Source organism: Phyllostomus discolor, chromosome 6 (genome assembly GCF_004126475.2).
Source record: "Phyllostomus discolor isolate MPI-MPIP mPhyDis1 chromosome 6, mPhyDis1.pri.v3, whole genome shotgun sequence".
Taxonomy (NCBI): domain Eukaryota; kingdom Metazoa; phylum Chordata; class Mammalia; order Chiroptera; family Phyllostomidae; genus Phyllostomus; species Phyllostomus discolor.
This window is the reverse complement of record NC_040908.2, coordinates 103,776,230-103,792,958: the sequence shown is the minus strand read 5'-3', so window position 1 is coordinate 103,792,958 and position 16,729 is coordinate 103,776,230. Positions and strand designations below refer to the sequence as shown.

The 16,729-nt window shown below is 35.3% G+C and overlaps 1 protein-coding gene across 3 annotated transcripts in view; it reads left to right on the top strand.

Annotated features, from left to right (window-relative positions):
- The window catches only part of DEUP1 (deuterosome assembly protein 1), an 81,458-nt gene that overhangs the window by 35,428 nt on the left and 29,301 nt on the right, over positions 1 to 16,729 (top strand). For 2 of the 3 annotated variants that reach the window (XM_036028692.1, XM_036028691.1), the window contains 3 exons: positions 929 to 1,174; positions 8,806 to 8,951; positions 12,103 to 12,208. In XM_036028692.1, the coding sequence (XP_035884585.1) occupies positions 929 to 1,174; positions 8,806 to 8,951; positions 12,103 to 12,208 (498 nt within the window). The remainder of the gene's footprint in view (positions 1 to 928; positions 1,175 to 8,805; positions 8,952 to 12,102; positions 12,209 to 16,729) is intronic. The other variant, XM_036028693.1, reaches the window with a different exon arrangement.

The following is a 16,729-nucleotide window of genomic DNA, read 5'->3' as shown; positions in this document are numbered from 1 at the left end:
GTACTATAGTATGTAGTATATATACTGTAATTCTTTTAATCATTTCCTTGATGTATATTCAGGTTGTTTCTATTTTTATGCTATTGCAACATTATAACAAATATCATTGCATGCGCACATTTAAATACCAATACATTTTATTGTTAGATAAAAACTCTAGAAGTAAGAATGAATTGTGAGCCATAGGATATGTCCATTCAAAGTTTTAATAAATACTAGCAGATTACTACTTCAAAGGTTATAGTAATTTACAATTCATGAGTGGGTGGTGGGAATTACCCATACCCTCCCCAGCATGGAATATCACCAGTCTTTTCTACCAACTTGATGGATTAATGGTAATATTGGCTTGATTTGCTTTGTATTCTTACTGCTTATAAGACTGAGCATCTTTCTGTATTCTCCCTGGCCTTTTTCATTTCCTCTTCTGTGAATTGCCTATTCATAACTTTGCCCATTTTTCTTTCTTGTTGTTTATCTTTTTCATATGGATGTGTAGTAGTTTCTGTACAGAGGAATTATTAACCCTTTTTCTATGTGTTGACAACTTTTTTCTACAATCCAATTGCTTTGTGTTATTTTTATTTTTGGTTATGGAGGCATTTTCAACTATTGTGTAATCGAATCTATAATTTTACTCTTTTTATATATTCAAGATTTTCTTTCTTGTGAATAAGAATTCCCTACCCCAAGAGCTCTGCCCTACTCTACATCTTTGCTCTCAGGTTATGCAAATATACTTTCTTTTTATGCCATCAGAAATTAAGGTTTTAGAATAAACACAAGGCTGAATAATAAAGGGTAATGCGTCATTACCTAATAATGTATTTAAAGGTGTTTTTCTAATTGTTTTCCATTATTCTTGAACTTTATGTAAGCTTAAACATGACATTCTTCATTTAATTGACACAATTTTCATATTTCTCAGAAACAGGCACAGAGTTACCAAACTCAGCTAATTGGTAGAAAACAGTGCATGGAAGAAGACAGCAGCTCTGCCATTCCTCAGCTGATATGTGAATTAGATCCTAGCTGTGAAACCAGTGAGAGAGATGAGTTCATTATTGAAAAGCTAAAATCAGCTGTGAGTGAAATGGCATTAAGCCGGAATAAATTACAAGATGAAAATCAGAAGCTCTTACAGGAACTGAAAATGTACCAAAGACAGTGCCAGGTAAATATACATTTATTTTTCAACTGATATTGCCCATGATTTGTATAAATGATAACAGTTATATGGATCAGAAAGCTAATTTCATATTACATATGTAAATTCAGCTCATATTTCCTCTTAATGACTAATTCTCACTTAATGAGTGTATATATATATATATATATTAAACCCGTAGGTACTTCACCCACTCAAGTGCACTGCGGCTCTACAGTGGCATGATAATAATGTATTCCCCATAGAGTATCACAGAGGTCACTTAGGACCTTTAGACCTAAAAACCATAGCCCTTTAACCACACACCCCGCTCTGTCCTTACTGTTCATTCTCTGACCCTGTGCCTCTTTGACTTGCAGGAATCCTGGGTTGGAGATCCATGAAATTAGTAAGGGTTCAACACTCTAATGGCCTCAATGAGAAGTGTGAGGGGCACTCCCTGTGATTTGGCATTGTTAGCCTTACCATAATCACTTACCAAACAGTAGCTTAGAGTTTTTGTTTGTTGCTTTACTCGTGTTTTGTTAACTTCCACATTAGTAGATGGGATTGATAGTTGTTCCAAGCACTAATTTCTTAACTTGAAAATGTCATGTCTTTTCTTTCTACTACTTGCAACCTCTAAAGATACATAGCATTCATCAAAATTGCTCATTATAATTTCTTTACTAAATATGTATTTCTTATTCATGGATATCCCAGTTGCTCGTGACATTCTATGGTTTTATCTCCCATTCTAGGTCTCATCTCCCACCTACAAACATTTAGCTTCTTTCCTCCATTGGTCCATTTCATTCACTGTCTGAGCAGAATTTCACTCACTTCTCTAAGATATTCCACCACAGGATCTTCTGCCACTTAAACTCCCAGGGTCCTTTGTTAGTCTTGGGCCAACTCCTCATCCCCCCATCCTGCTACATGACATGGATTATAGAAGGGGATTTGTCCTTTTAACTTCTCTCCCCACCGCCATCTACTCTTCTGTATTCCCCTTCCCTAAGTTTGCAAGGCGGCAGATCACAAGGCTCCCAGCCTCTTGAGACTATTCCATGATATTTCTAAGAGAAGTACATCTCCCCCATCCCAAATTCCAGCTCTGTTGGGGAAAGGCTTTTATTCTAATACAAATTAGATGTAAACAAACAAAACTAAACCACAGATATTAAACACTGAGGAAGCCATAAATTCTCTAGACATAGAAAAGGTATTGATGATGTTTCCCTGGCTTCTCTATGATAATCTCGCAAATGAGATTAGCTCTTACTCCTGCTTTCCAAGTTGTCTAGGTGGCTTCTACTGTTCAGCTCACCAGTCAGCCTACCCAGTCCTGTGGAAGCTGGGTTTTCATGATTACTGGTGTTCTGACAGGATTCTCTTCTGCTCAGAGGCTGCTTCCCATTCCTCTCCCTGGGTCTGGGGCAGCCGGTCGTGCCTCTGGCACTGATTTAAAGACAACTTAAATTTTCATTATGCAGCTGTCTTTGTATTGCTGGAGCCTGCAGTGGGATCAGAGCCAATAAATAAAGAGATTACTTTTCTGGGTACTTTCTGAATATTCTCCCCCAGGTTTCAGGTTATCCTGCACACACAGAAGAGTTCTCTGTGTCTCTTCTTAAAGACTTTTGGGCTCTGGTCCCTAGAAATCTTTAGTTTGCCTGAAACATATTTCATAAGTCTGGTTCTACCCTTAAGTGAGGTTCAACTTCTTCAATAACTTAGTTCCTCTTAAACACCCCTAAAAGAATTCCATTTGGACCTGTTACAACATCCAAGAATATTCTCTTCTATAGCCTGAGCTTCAGCTCTCGGGCCTTGGCTGACATGTAGAATAGAAATCTCTGCTCTTACCCCATGTTCTAGAAAGAGCCTCTGTTGCCCTTTTTGGAAAGCATGACTGACTTTTTCTCTCAGAACAGGATCATTTCTATTTCTCCAGGAAGTAATTTGGAGAATTTTTTAAAAGAAAGAATGTTACAAACAGGAAGAGTGTACATTGGAAACATTAATAAATTAACATTCCCACTTCAGATTATAAATTCTACCCTGTCTCCAAGTAAATATCTTAAACCTGTGCTGCTCACACATATCACACTGACATGCCCTTATTGACAAGAAGAGAGAAAGTGCAACCTGAAAGTCTTAACAGGTAGCAGGAAGTTACAGAACTCAAACCTCCGTGTGGCCAAGGCCACCCTGTCCTTTAGCAATATCCTCTAAGTAGTTGACTTACCCTCCTCACCCAAGATCAACAAAATATAACTCACCCCTCAACCCCAGATTTATACAAACTTCCAGAGCCTTACACGTACACCTGAGGAGGCTCTGTGGGTTGTCTGGGCTGAGGAAAGTCCATGTTACATACTTTGACTTTTCCTTATGTATACATATGTATGTTAATTAATTTAATAATTTATTAAATGTCCCTGAATATATTCTAACAAAATAAAAACCCAGCTATTTATAGAAGTCAATATAATTATGAAGTATATATATATTGATATTTATACTAAAGGTTATAAAATAACTATTACTTATCTAATTGCTATAATTTTCTTTTAAATCAGTGGTTCTCTGCTGGGGTGATTTTGCTCCCAGGTTTCATTTGGCAACACCTGGATAATTTTTGGTCATCACTACAAGGGAAAGTGGTATGAATGTCATCTAGTGGGTAGAGGCCAGGTGTCACATCCTACAATGCACAAAACAACCCTTAGCAAAGAATGATCCAGACTGAAATGTACATACTGCTAGGTTGAGAAACTCTGCTTTAAATATTTAAATGTTCCTTTTCTCATGTTCTTCACCAGTCATTTTCTAACTTTACTTTTTGATGTTTTCCATAGTTAGTGATAAACTTAGTGATAAATGTGACTGTTACTGATCTATTGTCCTCCAATTTCTAAGGGAAAGTTACCAAAGTTACTTTTACAAATATTTGTTCATTTCAAAAAGAATTTAGTTAACCTGGGATCTAGGAACATTATGAACATTAAACTAAGAATTTTCATTTTATATTTTACAGAAGAACTGCATGTGTTAAAAAATAAATTAAATTATTCTGGTGTATGTCACACATGCACACATGATTTAATGCTAATGAAAAAATTTTTGAGAAGTAATTTGGTTCAAAAAATTCAATATAAGGTCTCAATTCCCAGAAAAGCACTATTTTTGATGCATTTAGAAAAAATGCTAAAAATACTGCTTTCATTTAGACATCTCTGTTTCATTTCCAAATGTTCCTTGTGCTTCATCCTTTTGCTTTAGAATAAATATTAAGTGATAAGATATCAACTATTTACTATTTGGTAGATGATTTGATGATTTAAAATCACAGCTTCTCTCAAACCATTAGGCAAATTTGTAACTAAACAGATGGGTCCTAAACTTGTTTTATAAAATTTATAGTTTACACAATGGGAATAATTAGAGGTAAATAATCACTATAAACAGTGTGTATATTTAGAAAGAAGTTTCTCTTTTCTTTTTGCAAAACTGTCATGTGACAGTGTGGCACATGAATTTAAAAGGGCAACCATTTCCATCTAAATTACTGTCAGTTATTGTATATAAAATTCTCTTTAGTTTACAACACACTTTAATGACATATGCATCTGAATTTTCACGAGTCACATCTTGTCACCCATCCTTTTACAACTTTGAAATGTGTCAATATACACATAAATTTCATTGTATGTATTTAATAACTATGCTGCACTACACTCACATGTATAAAATATGTGGTGTTTCCCATCGGAGATTAATGACAAATAAATTGCTCTGAATTTTTTCAAATATCTATGCTCAAAAAAATCTTGAATTTTTTTGTTTGTTTGTCAATGTGTCATTAAATACTAAAGCAACACTCTGCAGTAGAGATATAATGCAGATCACAAATATAATTTAAATTTTTCTAATGGCCACGTTAAAAATTAATAAAAATGGGTGAAATCAATATATAGTAGTAATATATTTTGTTCAACACAACATCTAACTAAAGTATTATCATTTCAACATGTTCATTTAAAAATTATTCAGATATTTTACATTTCATACTAAATCTTCAAAATCTGGTGTGTATTTTACACTTAAAACAGATCTCAATTTAAATGCTAGGTATTCATCAGAAACACCTCATCTGTGCTTAGAGTTCATATAACTTACAGTGAAAAAAGTAGATTTACATACCCAAGTTGTTTCAAATAAATCTGAAAGTGTCCCAGTAGCTAAAATACATACTGAAGAATCATTTTCCTGAATATTTGCATCCACATTAAAAATAATTGATTTAACTTTCATGCAAAAGCATGCCAGTTTTAAAACTACATCTAACTTAAATTCGCTAATTTTTAGATCAACTCAGTATTATTAACAACTTTCATTTTATTTTATATTTTTTTAAGATTTTATTTATTTATTTTTAGGGAGGGAAGGGAGGGAGATAGATAGAGATAGAGAGAGAGAGAGAGAGAGAGAGAAACATCAATGTGCGGTTGCTGGGGGTTATGGCCTGCAACCCAGGAATGTACCCTGGCTGGGAATCAAACCTGGGACACTTTGGTTCCCAGCCCGTGCTCAATCCACTGAGCTACGCCAGCCAGGGCATTTTTTTTTTAACTTTCATTTTATTGCTATCAACACAGCCTCTTTTATATTCTATTTATATACTGCTGTCATAATTAAAACTTTGCATATCTAGTCATATTAGAAAATGTATTAAATCATTACTATTGATTTGTATTATGAAGATTTTCAATTTCAACATAAATCCTCCTACTTGTATAACTAGATCACAAATAAGCTTTTTTTCCCTTAATGATGGGGGTGTCACTCTTATAGGTATTATTTTCACCAACAGTAAACAAAAAGACCCCATTATCACTACAGTTTACAGAGTTTCAGTTTGCACTAGCCCACAGTGACACTACATTTCTTTGGCCTGGAGTTCGAGCCCATTCAGCCCCACTCCCCTGAGTGAAGGCAGGGCCACTCTTCTACATGCGGCTTCACAGTAGATGGCTCCCTGGTGGTGAATTTGCAAAAAAAGAGCCCTGATACCGCCTTCTTTAATTGGCCAAAATAACAGATGACATTCACATCAAATTAATTTGTGTTAGTACTTGCTAATCTATTGTTTCATATTTCTTTTGTTTATTTTGAAATTTTAACCTCATCTAAAAAATCCCACTCTTTAAAACAGGCACTTTACCCAAACAAATGTTTATCTATTAAATCACCTATTTGAAAATACTCTTAGAGTTATCTCCAAGTCAGCCAGGAACTTCTGGGGCTAAAATATTGCAACTAGATCCTTCAATGAGCCCAGGTCTCTAGGTCTCCTGGAAAATAATGTATATTTTAAGGCTTTCATAAAAAAAGTTTATCTGGGAAATCATATGTTCTGTATTGTCTACATCATTAAATTTTGAAACTTCATGAATTTTGGGAAAGAATTAATGAATAAGGAAACGTATATCCACATATATAAGCTTGTATGTGTATTTTCAAAGCAGTATTATTTCATAATAGTTAAAAACAAGATACATCCAAATGTCCATTAACTGATTAATAAATACAAAAATTTGGTATACCCATACAAATCAATATTATTTATCAATAAAAGGAAATGGCCCTGGTCGCATGGCACAGTTGGTTGGAGCATTGTCCTGTACACCAAAAGTCTGCAGGTTCAACTCTTGGTCAGGATGCATACCTAGGTTGCAGGCTTGATCCCTGGTCAGGATACATATCGGAGGCAACTGATTGATGTCTCTCTCTCTCTCTCTCTCTCTCTCTCTCTCTCCCTCCCAGCCTATCCTCACTTCTCTTTCTGTAAAAATTGATAAACATGTCTTCAGGTGAGGATTAAAAAATTATAAATAAATAAATAAAAAGAAATGAAGTACTGGTGCATGCTACAATATAAATAAAACTTAAAAACATTATACTTAGTGAAAGAAGTTATAAAGGGCCACATAGTGTATGACTTAATTTGTATGAAATGTCCAGAATATGCACCATAGAGATAAAACATACCTTAGTGGTTGCCAGGGGCTTGGAGGAGGGAAAATGTGGAGTGACTGCTAATGGGTATTAGGTTTATTTGGAGAATGATAAAAATGTAGTGGAATTAGATAGTTGTGATGAATCACAAATTTGTGAATATACTAAAATTCACTGACTTATATGCTTTAAATGGATTAATTTTAAATACGTAGGTTATATTTGAATAAATCTTTTATTGAATATATATTAAGATTCTTGAACAAATGACTTTTAAAAATATCTGTAAGGTTTTCTAAAGCCTTCATTAGTAGAGAAACCTCCTGCCCTCTGAGCACCCCACTCTGTCTTTCCCAATTACAGGTCTACTGCACTTACTTAGCATGAAACGAGTTCCTTTGCATCTTGAATGCTCTAGCTGGACTACTAGGCAAAAGACCTAGATTTCTATTCCAAAGTCTGCCACTTTTGAGCTTGTAACTTTAGATCAAGTCTGGCCCTCAACTTCCTCATCTATAAAAATGGCTTTGGATTTAATGAACAGGGTGGGGTACACTTACTAAATGCTAGTTTCACTGTGTAATTAAGTGTCAGAGACCTGGTGTGATGGAAGGACTCTGCCCTTCCTTTCTCCCAGAAAACAGCCAAGTCCTGCTAGAGGAAATCGCTCAATATATCATGGTCACAAACCTCGAGTGACAGCTCAACTCTTCCAGGAATCCCATGCTGCTCCAATCAGCTAACTCTCCCATTACCAGTGCAGGTCATTTCAAACCCTTTTCACTCTAAAAATGACTCCCAAACCCCACCTCCACCTCCCTTCCACCATCAACACCTGACACTGCCTTTTTGTTCACAAGGAAACTAGAAACCAACAGGTAGCCACTGTCTTATCACCCATATCCACAAGCATGAACTTGGCTAGGTTCCATCTTTCTCCTTTCTTTCCTGTTGCAAAAGAGGAGGGCCTCCCTTTTGCTTTAGGCAATGCTTCCCAAAGCATGTGCTTTGGGACCCACTCATCCACCTTCTCAGGATCCTGACACCATCACTGTTACCCTTTCTCTCTCCTAACAGCTATTAAACTTGCCCAAGTCTCTCCTACTAACAAAGTAAAACACTAAACTCACAGGATTGCTGGTGTTCCTAGTTATCAGCTGAAGTGCTGGGCTGCTATTGGACAATAGTGGAACCATGATTTATCATTTACATTGTTGGCCAGCTTTAAAATTAGATTTTTCTTGGCTATTATCAGGTTTAATTTGGGAATTATTTGCATTAATCCAAATTTTATGCATTGATATTTTAGTCATACTTTAATGTTTCCCTCCTTCAAAATTACGTATGATGTGGCCATCTTTGTATGATTATTTAATCACTCTTTGTCATTATCACTAGACTGTCAGCTCATTGAGGACAGATTCTATGTCTGTTCTTGGTGTTGAGTATATAATAAGAGCTTAGTAAATATTTGTTGAATAAATGAATGAAGAAATGAAATTCTATAGGACAGAGCCAGCAAAGGGCTATTGGTTCATTTGAATTAGGCTGGTTCATAGATGTTAAACATTTTTAAATGTATTATTATATATCATGATACCCAAATATGAGCACTGAAATTTTTTTTTATTTAGGCCATGGAAGCAGGACTCTCAGAGGTGAAAAGTGAGTTACAGTCACGTGATGATCTCTTGAGAATTATAGAAATGGAACGATTGCAGTTGCACAGAGAATTATTAAAAATAGGAGAATACCAAAATGCTCAAGAAAATAAAAAAAGGTATATTCTTTATATTCAGCAGCCTGAGAAAAACTGCTCAAAACATGACTTTTGAGTGTTTTATATTTGAAACTAAAATTTAAAGTCTTTTTGTTTTATATTTATATGCTGTTAATTGTTAGATATTAGATATTAAAATGAAATTTATGATTATTTTATTTGAAAAATTAATACCTTTACTTACCTAGAAAATTATATCTTGTTCTGATCTATGGACACTTCTGTGTTATACTGAGTCAGAACTTTTCTTAGAACTTTTATTCTTTAGGATATTGCTAAAATAATATTATAGAGCTGATATTTAATTAAGTAAGATGTATTCCATATTTTTGAAATGCTTTTATTTTGATTGCCTGTAAACCTGTTAACTTTTTCACCTATAAATGTTGTACTCATTTTGATCTCCCCACTTACACCTTGTCGTTTCCATTAAGAGTTTCGTTAGAACATATTTTTTCCTCTTTTAAAATTAGATAGGTATTACATATTCCATAACCACATAAAATTATTAAATGTTTATGCTTGTGAATGAATGGTGTGACTATTCCAACCATTCACTGATGTTTTCTAGTTCTCATTAGAATTTGAATCCTTCTCAAATCTGAAGGCAATGACAGACCAATGACAGGGTTTCTAAAATTGAATAGCCAAATTGTGAGGGATATTTTATTGAAAGACAATTACATTGTTTTAAAGGTAATAATTATTTCTTCAAAGTTGTGGCATTTGCTAACATTTCCTTGAGGTTTATCCTTTGCAAAAAGTGGCAAATTAAGGTTCTTAAAAATTATTAAGCCTCAATTATAAAAGAATTTTTTGGAAAAAATGACCTATTGTATGTCTCACCGAGGGTGGTAGAATGCCTATGAGACAGTTAGCGTTAATGAAAGCTCTGGATACAAGCTATATACCATCATCACCAATCATTAATAAATGTATTGGAAATATATTATGTGCAAGGCACTGTTCCAATGTAGAGAGTTGCTGAGAAATGTCCTCACAGAAAGAATGTATATGCCTAAAAGCATAAATTTCCTAGAAGAGCCAACCATTCAACTATATCTCTTTGTATTTTTGTGAAGAGTGTCGTAGGTGCTTTCTGTGGAGCTATTTCACAAGGCTAATGCTGAATTCCAAACATTACCAATTGTCCTTTGATACATGATTTAACTTAAAGTCTTATAATTATTCACATATCCAGCCAATGCAACTCTTTTGTTATGCCTAGTTGCCATCTTCTATTTAAGTTGGTATTTATTTTGGTCTCCAGACTACATCTTTCTCAATTGAAGGGTATTACTCAGTTCTAGTATTCTGAGATTTGATGAGCAGGTATTTTACTTTTCACAGCTTCTATTATATTTTAGATGCTAGGCATAGTCTTCTCAACCTTCCTCTTTCCCATTGCAAGTTTCTAATCCTAATTTGTTTTTATGTGAATGTGGCTCTGCCCTTTATATTGTTTTGGTTTCTTTTGTTTGGATTTTGTTTCCTCTTTCTAATTGTGTTAAGGTGAAGTAACCCAGACTACTGGATGTTGACATACAATAGTTTTATAGAAGTAGCATGGTAATGCTTTTATTCATTATCAGAACTTTTCTCAATAATGCTAGGCTTTTTCTTTTTTTTTTTTCCAGTTATAGCAGCTCCTTGGGATGATATGTTCTGAGTTATTAAAAATAATTCCAACACTCCTTTCCTACATGACAAATGATAGTTTCCTGATGTTTTATATTACCCTCTTACATTAGCGTGACTATTGTTCTCTTCTATGAACTTGTCCACATTGAAGTTTGATATTCGTTCTGTTCACTAACTTAAATTTACAAGATCATCTTGAGGTTCTTAACCATTTAGTTCAGCATTCCATTCCCTGACATTGCTTAGGAAAAATTAAAAACAGGAAATTTCATTTTCACCTCTTCCAAATCATAGCAAATAAGAACATTTCAAGGTTGGTCTTGAAATGTTTTAGGAGAATAATGGGTAAAATGTTCACAATGTGTTACTGAGTGGAAAACAAAAAAAGACTGAAAAATAGTATGTAAAGTGCATTCTAATTGTATGAGAAATGTGTATGCATTTATAAACACACAGGGGAAAAAAGACAATATACACAAAAATGCTGACAGTGTTTTCCTTGGAGGACATTATAGGAGTATATATTCTTATATACTCTGTTTTCTACACTTAACATATATTTGACAACAAATATATTTGTTAACAAATAGTAATATTAATATCACTATTAATTTATACCTTTTAAAAGATCCTCTTATTTTTAATCTCTTCATTAGTTATTTTTCTATCGTCACTCAGATGGGGGGGTTGTTTGTCTATATAATTTAAGATTTTGATTTAAGGAACCTTTTAAAAAGTTCTTCAGAAATCTAAAAGTGTACTTAGTTACAAGTGGGCACCTTCCTCAAAACTCTGGACTCTACCTATTAGTCAGGCAATAGGAAGCATGCTGCTTTCCTTGCCTAGTTATCTTATTTCTTCTGTTTTAATTTTTATTTTACCAACTTCCCTGGTGTAAACAGTACCTGCTTATACTTCTCCACACTTCCTATGGAAACTATGCTTTTTATATTAATTCTCTGTTTTTCCCCTTTAGTATCTATATGTGGTTGCCATTCCATTTTATAAATTGAACAGTCAAAGAATAGGTATAGTTGAGCTCTCTCAGGTAGACTCTCAGAATCACTTGTGTTTGGGACACTTTTATGGAGTGGTTTCTCCTTCCTCAGACTTCTCCTGACGTAGTTTCTTTCCATGATGTGGATGCAGCTCAGGTCTGTTTCCTTTTTTGAATGGGTTCCCAAGTTATTTTATTATAGGAGACAGTCTTCTCTTCTTTTACAAAAATCTTATCTTCATATGCAAACCCAGTATTCTGCCAATTTTTAATGTATAATTAAAATTCCATATTAATTACTACCTGGGGTTTTTTTTTCTAAAGCCATTTGCACTCAGTTAAATAGGTAATTAGTTAAGGGATCCGAATGTATTATAACTTGCAATTTCTGTACCTAGAAATGTTTCCAACATGCTAATAATCTATCTCTGTTCTCTACAATGGTCCAAATTAACAATATAATCCTAACAATTTATCAAATTAAACTTGATTTTTACTCATTTGAATTTGTAGATTTGAATCATCTTATTCGCCTTGTGTTAAAGAACCAGAAAGGAAAAAGCAAGAGCTGTTTTCAGTGACTCCAGATCAACCAAATCATGAAAAAGAATTGAATAAGGTATGGAAAATAACAGGCTCCATTCTTCCAGGCAGATCTGAAGTCTTTAAATACAAAGGGGGAAAGTATCTTTCTTCTCACTCTCTTCTTTTTCCTTCTATATTTTCTCCAAGCTGCTAAAATTGACATTCTTCTGTGTGATGCTATAAAAACCACAAGCTTTAGGATATATCTCTGTTATGAGGAGAGTGTGTGAAACGTGGAGGGCTGTGGCTCCATGAAAGGTAGCTTAAAGTAAGAAACACGAGAGCACAGACTTGGGCTCAACCATATGTTAGGTGCACAAGCTTGGGGAAGTTGTGTATGCAAGTTGCTCAGGGTCCCTGTTTCCAGGATAGGGCTGGGATAATTAGTACCTGCCTCACAAAGTTGTGATGAGGGTTTAACGAGAAGTAAATAGCTGCTACTCAAATAGCACTTACCATGTGCCAAGGAGCTGTTCTAAAGGCTTAACAAATCCTAATTTATTTATTCCTCACAACCATCTTGTAAGGTAGGTACTAATATCATCCTATTTTAATTATTTGAGGAAATTAAGACATGGAAAATTTAGGTAATTTTTTCCAGTATTATAAATTTAATCTGGCAGAAGCTGTATTTGAATCTAAGCAATCTGGCTCCAAAGCTTATACTCTTCCCATAAGTTAAAATCCATAAAATAGTGCATGTGAAGTGCTTAGAATAGGGCCTACCCAGCTCAGAGGGAGCTCTTACAACATTGGCTGCTATTGTTGTTGGTCACATCCACATTTTGTCACTGAGCACCTAACATGTGCCAAGTGCTCTCCCAGGAGCTAGAAATACAAGGAAGAATAAGACCTGGTCACTGTGGTTCTCAACTCCAACAAAAAGTATATTCTCTTCTCTTTCTAGGAAATGCAGTAGTATTTTCCATGAGTTTGTCAGTCTACTATGCCCTTCTCTGATCCTTCAGGTTTGATGATCTCACAGAATATACAGTGCTATATAATCTGAACAACTGTTAAAAGTAGGAAAAATATATGGTAGGGTATGACTTTGAATTACCATCTAGTGCCTGGAACAGTGCTTGACATATGATAAGTGAAAGTAAATATTTAGAGAATTAATTCATATTAAGGCCAAAGTCCCCCATAATTATATAGGATCATAACTTCAGTTATTGTTTGTAGAAATTCAACAAACATTTATTGAGCATCTAGTAGAACTATTGGCTATTCTGCTTATTTCTGCAGGAAATATGATTATGTGAAAGATAAATCCTGACTCCCAAAGAGTTCACTGTCAGGCAACTATTAAGTGTAGAAGAGGTGACGTAAATTAATGACTGTTTTTATTATATTTTTCACATAATCCCATAAAACTGATTTTACTGATAGTTAAAAATATAACTTTAAAACACTGTTCTTTACTGGTGTGCCTAGTGAATATATTATGATAAAATGTTGACTAAAGCCACCTGAAGTATAGTTACACTATTCTTAACCTCAGAGACTTACAAAGAATAATAAACCTTTGAGTAATACCAGGAATATACTGATTCTGCACAGTTTTGACATGAAAGGAGAGAATACAAGGCACAAATCTCTTTATAGGCTCTTGGAGACCTCTAGATAATGTATTGCTGCGCAGGAAAAGGTAACAAATGAATTGTGCACTAACAGCGATAGCTTCCAGGATGTGTTTGTGGAGAGCATTTTCATTCTCTTGTAATAAAAGCAACAAGAGCCATGTATTACATATCTTCTTTTTTCAACATAGAACTATTTTTAGTCATTTGTTTGTTATAAAATTGACATTTTTAATAAAGCCAAAAGTCATTTGCAGCTAGGCAAATTAATCTCATTTAGAAGGAAGTTTTGCAGTGTATAGCATGCCACTTTAATAACTAAATGTTGTGAAAGTAACAAAAAGAGTTTACTCCATTTTCACAATAGCATATTCATTTTCTAGCATTTGATAAGTTCCACTTTCAAAAAACATGTAAACTGTACCTCAGGGATGCAAACAGCAAAATTCAAACTGGCACCAGCTAGAGAACAACCCAGTAGTTTCATCAAATTATAAGAAAAAAACTGGAAGAAGATTGGAAGTGAAAAGAGACTTAAAATATTGTCCTCAGGGTGAGGATGTTGTACTTCACTTTCCTAGTCTCCTCTTTTGCTAGTAGGAGATGGATAGCTTAAATTCAGTCAGTTCCCTGCTCTGAGTCTTTATTTTTTCTGTTAAATGATGGGGTTAGACCATGTGATTTGTAAGGTCATGTCCAACCCTGAAATTATAAAAGTGTTAGTAATAAGAATATAATCAGAGGAGGTAGTATAACACCTGGGGATGGACAGAGTTTGCCTGCTGGATGTGCATAATTTCTATGTCAGGTGATCCCAACATGTGAATCACCTTCTAGGGCTCTGCTCACAGAGGTTGTACAGTACAATGTGTAAGGTCCTGGAATCAGACTGCCTGTCACCAGGAATGTGACTATGAGCAGTTATGTGACCTCAAATTTCTCATCTGCAAAATAGAGCGATGTATGGGGATTAAATGAGATGATACATGTAGAGTACTTACAACACACACAATCACATATGAAAAGAGAGACTTTAAAAAGATACAACCTAGTCACAATGCGTGGCTCATATTTAGATTTTCATTCAAATAAACTTTAAAAATTTCATTCTGATATAATTTTAAATTTGAATACTTCCTGGATATTTGATGACAGTGAGGAATTGGTGTTAATACTTTGAAGACACTATGATGATATAATATTCTGGCTATGTTCAAAAAAGAAAGAGAGCAGATACCCTTATTCTTTCAGACATATATCCTGAAAAAACAAATCTATTTTCAAAGTAAGTGCCCTGGGTACATTCATACATGTCTCTTGTGGATGGCGCCTAAGTAACTCTCCAGCCCTATTTCTCACAACATGCTAAGTCCCAGCCACTCCATACTCCCTTCGGTTCACTGAGTGTGCATTCACCCTGTGCCTCAGCTGCATTATTTGCCTAGGAGCCCTTCTCCCCTCTATTTTCCATGTGGCTTCCATTTATTCCTCAATATTTGGTCTGATGTCCTCTCCTCTGGGAATCCTATCCTGAATCCCCAGGCTGGGTTTGGTACCTCCTCCACTGCATAATGCTGATGCTGATTGCTACACTGTCACATAACTGTTAATTTTCTGTTTCCCCCAATGAACTATGATTTTCTTTTAGATCAGTGATTGTGTACTCTACCTCCAAACCTCAAAAATTAGAGACAGTAAATGATTCTTAAAAAGATGCTAAGAGGCTGGACTAAGACAGTGGTGGTAGGAATAGACTGTAGGAGTAAGATTTAAGGGAGACTGAAACAGAAGAGACAGAATTGGCTGCTTAACTGGATTTGGGAGGATGAGGGATGGGAGGGGTCCGAGCTGCTCCAGAGGTCCCTAACACAGAAGGCTGGGCTAAGGTTAGGAAGATGAGACTCCACAGGCTACGGAGAGGAGGTTATACGTTTTCATGGACACATTAAGCTTGAAATTTATTATAACATGATTCTGAAAAACATAGCATTTAGGCACAAAAAGTGCAACACAATTTAGTCAAAGAAAAAAAAGCACTGAATTTAAAGCTGAGAGTCCTAGGATCTAGTCCTAGCTCTGATAGTTAGTAGCTTTATGAACTTGAGTAAGTCACTTACCCTCTCTAAGCCATTTTTCCCCTAAAAAAGTCTTGTTCTGGGTTGTAGGTTCAGTGTTCTTCTACCACACCACTCTAGGGTGCTTATTCAATGGATATAGAATCAAGTTAAGCAACATGAGTAAGTTCCAGAATCTTCTGCACAATGCAGTGCCTATAATTAACAGAAAGGGGATGTGCACTTAAAAATTTAAGAGGGTAGATCTTATGTTAAATGTTCTAACCACAAACACACACACATACATTAAACAGCAAAGGGATCCAAGGAAGCTTTTGGAGCTAATGGATATGATTATCATCTTGATTGTGGTGATAGTAGCACAGGTGTAGGTCTAAACTCACAAAACTGTGTACATGAATTATGTGCAGTTTTTTTGTATACCAATTATACACATACGTCCATAAAGCTGGAGGAAAATCTTTGATAATACTGTTACAGACCCCGCTATTGCTGTTCTTGAACAGCTGTGGGGTTCAATGGCCCACTGCCAAGAAGCGTGACTCCTGATGCAAGAGTTTGGTGAAAAAGGACAAGGGTTGTGTATAAAGGTTTTAAGATTTAGAGTAATGGCAGATTTCTGCTGTTAAGTCCTCCTCCCTTTAAAAACGCCCCAAAACACAAAGTCCTGTCTCACTTTGCTAAACCAGGCCAGTTTCAGGATATGCCGGTCAGAGATACCATCTTTCAGAAAAGCAGAAGTCTGCAGATCAGTCACAGTTCATCTCCAAGCATCTCTCATGAATCATGGTGTCTAGGCAGGGCCCCGGCAGCTCCATCAGCCCTGCTGCTGCCTTCTCCAGGCAGACTCGAATCTGAGTGGGTGGACAGGTCCCCCACTGCACTGCTAGCTCTGGT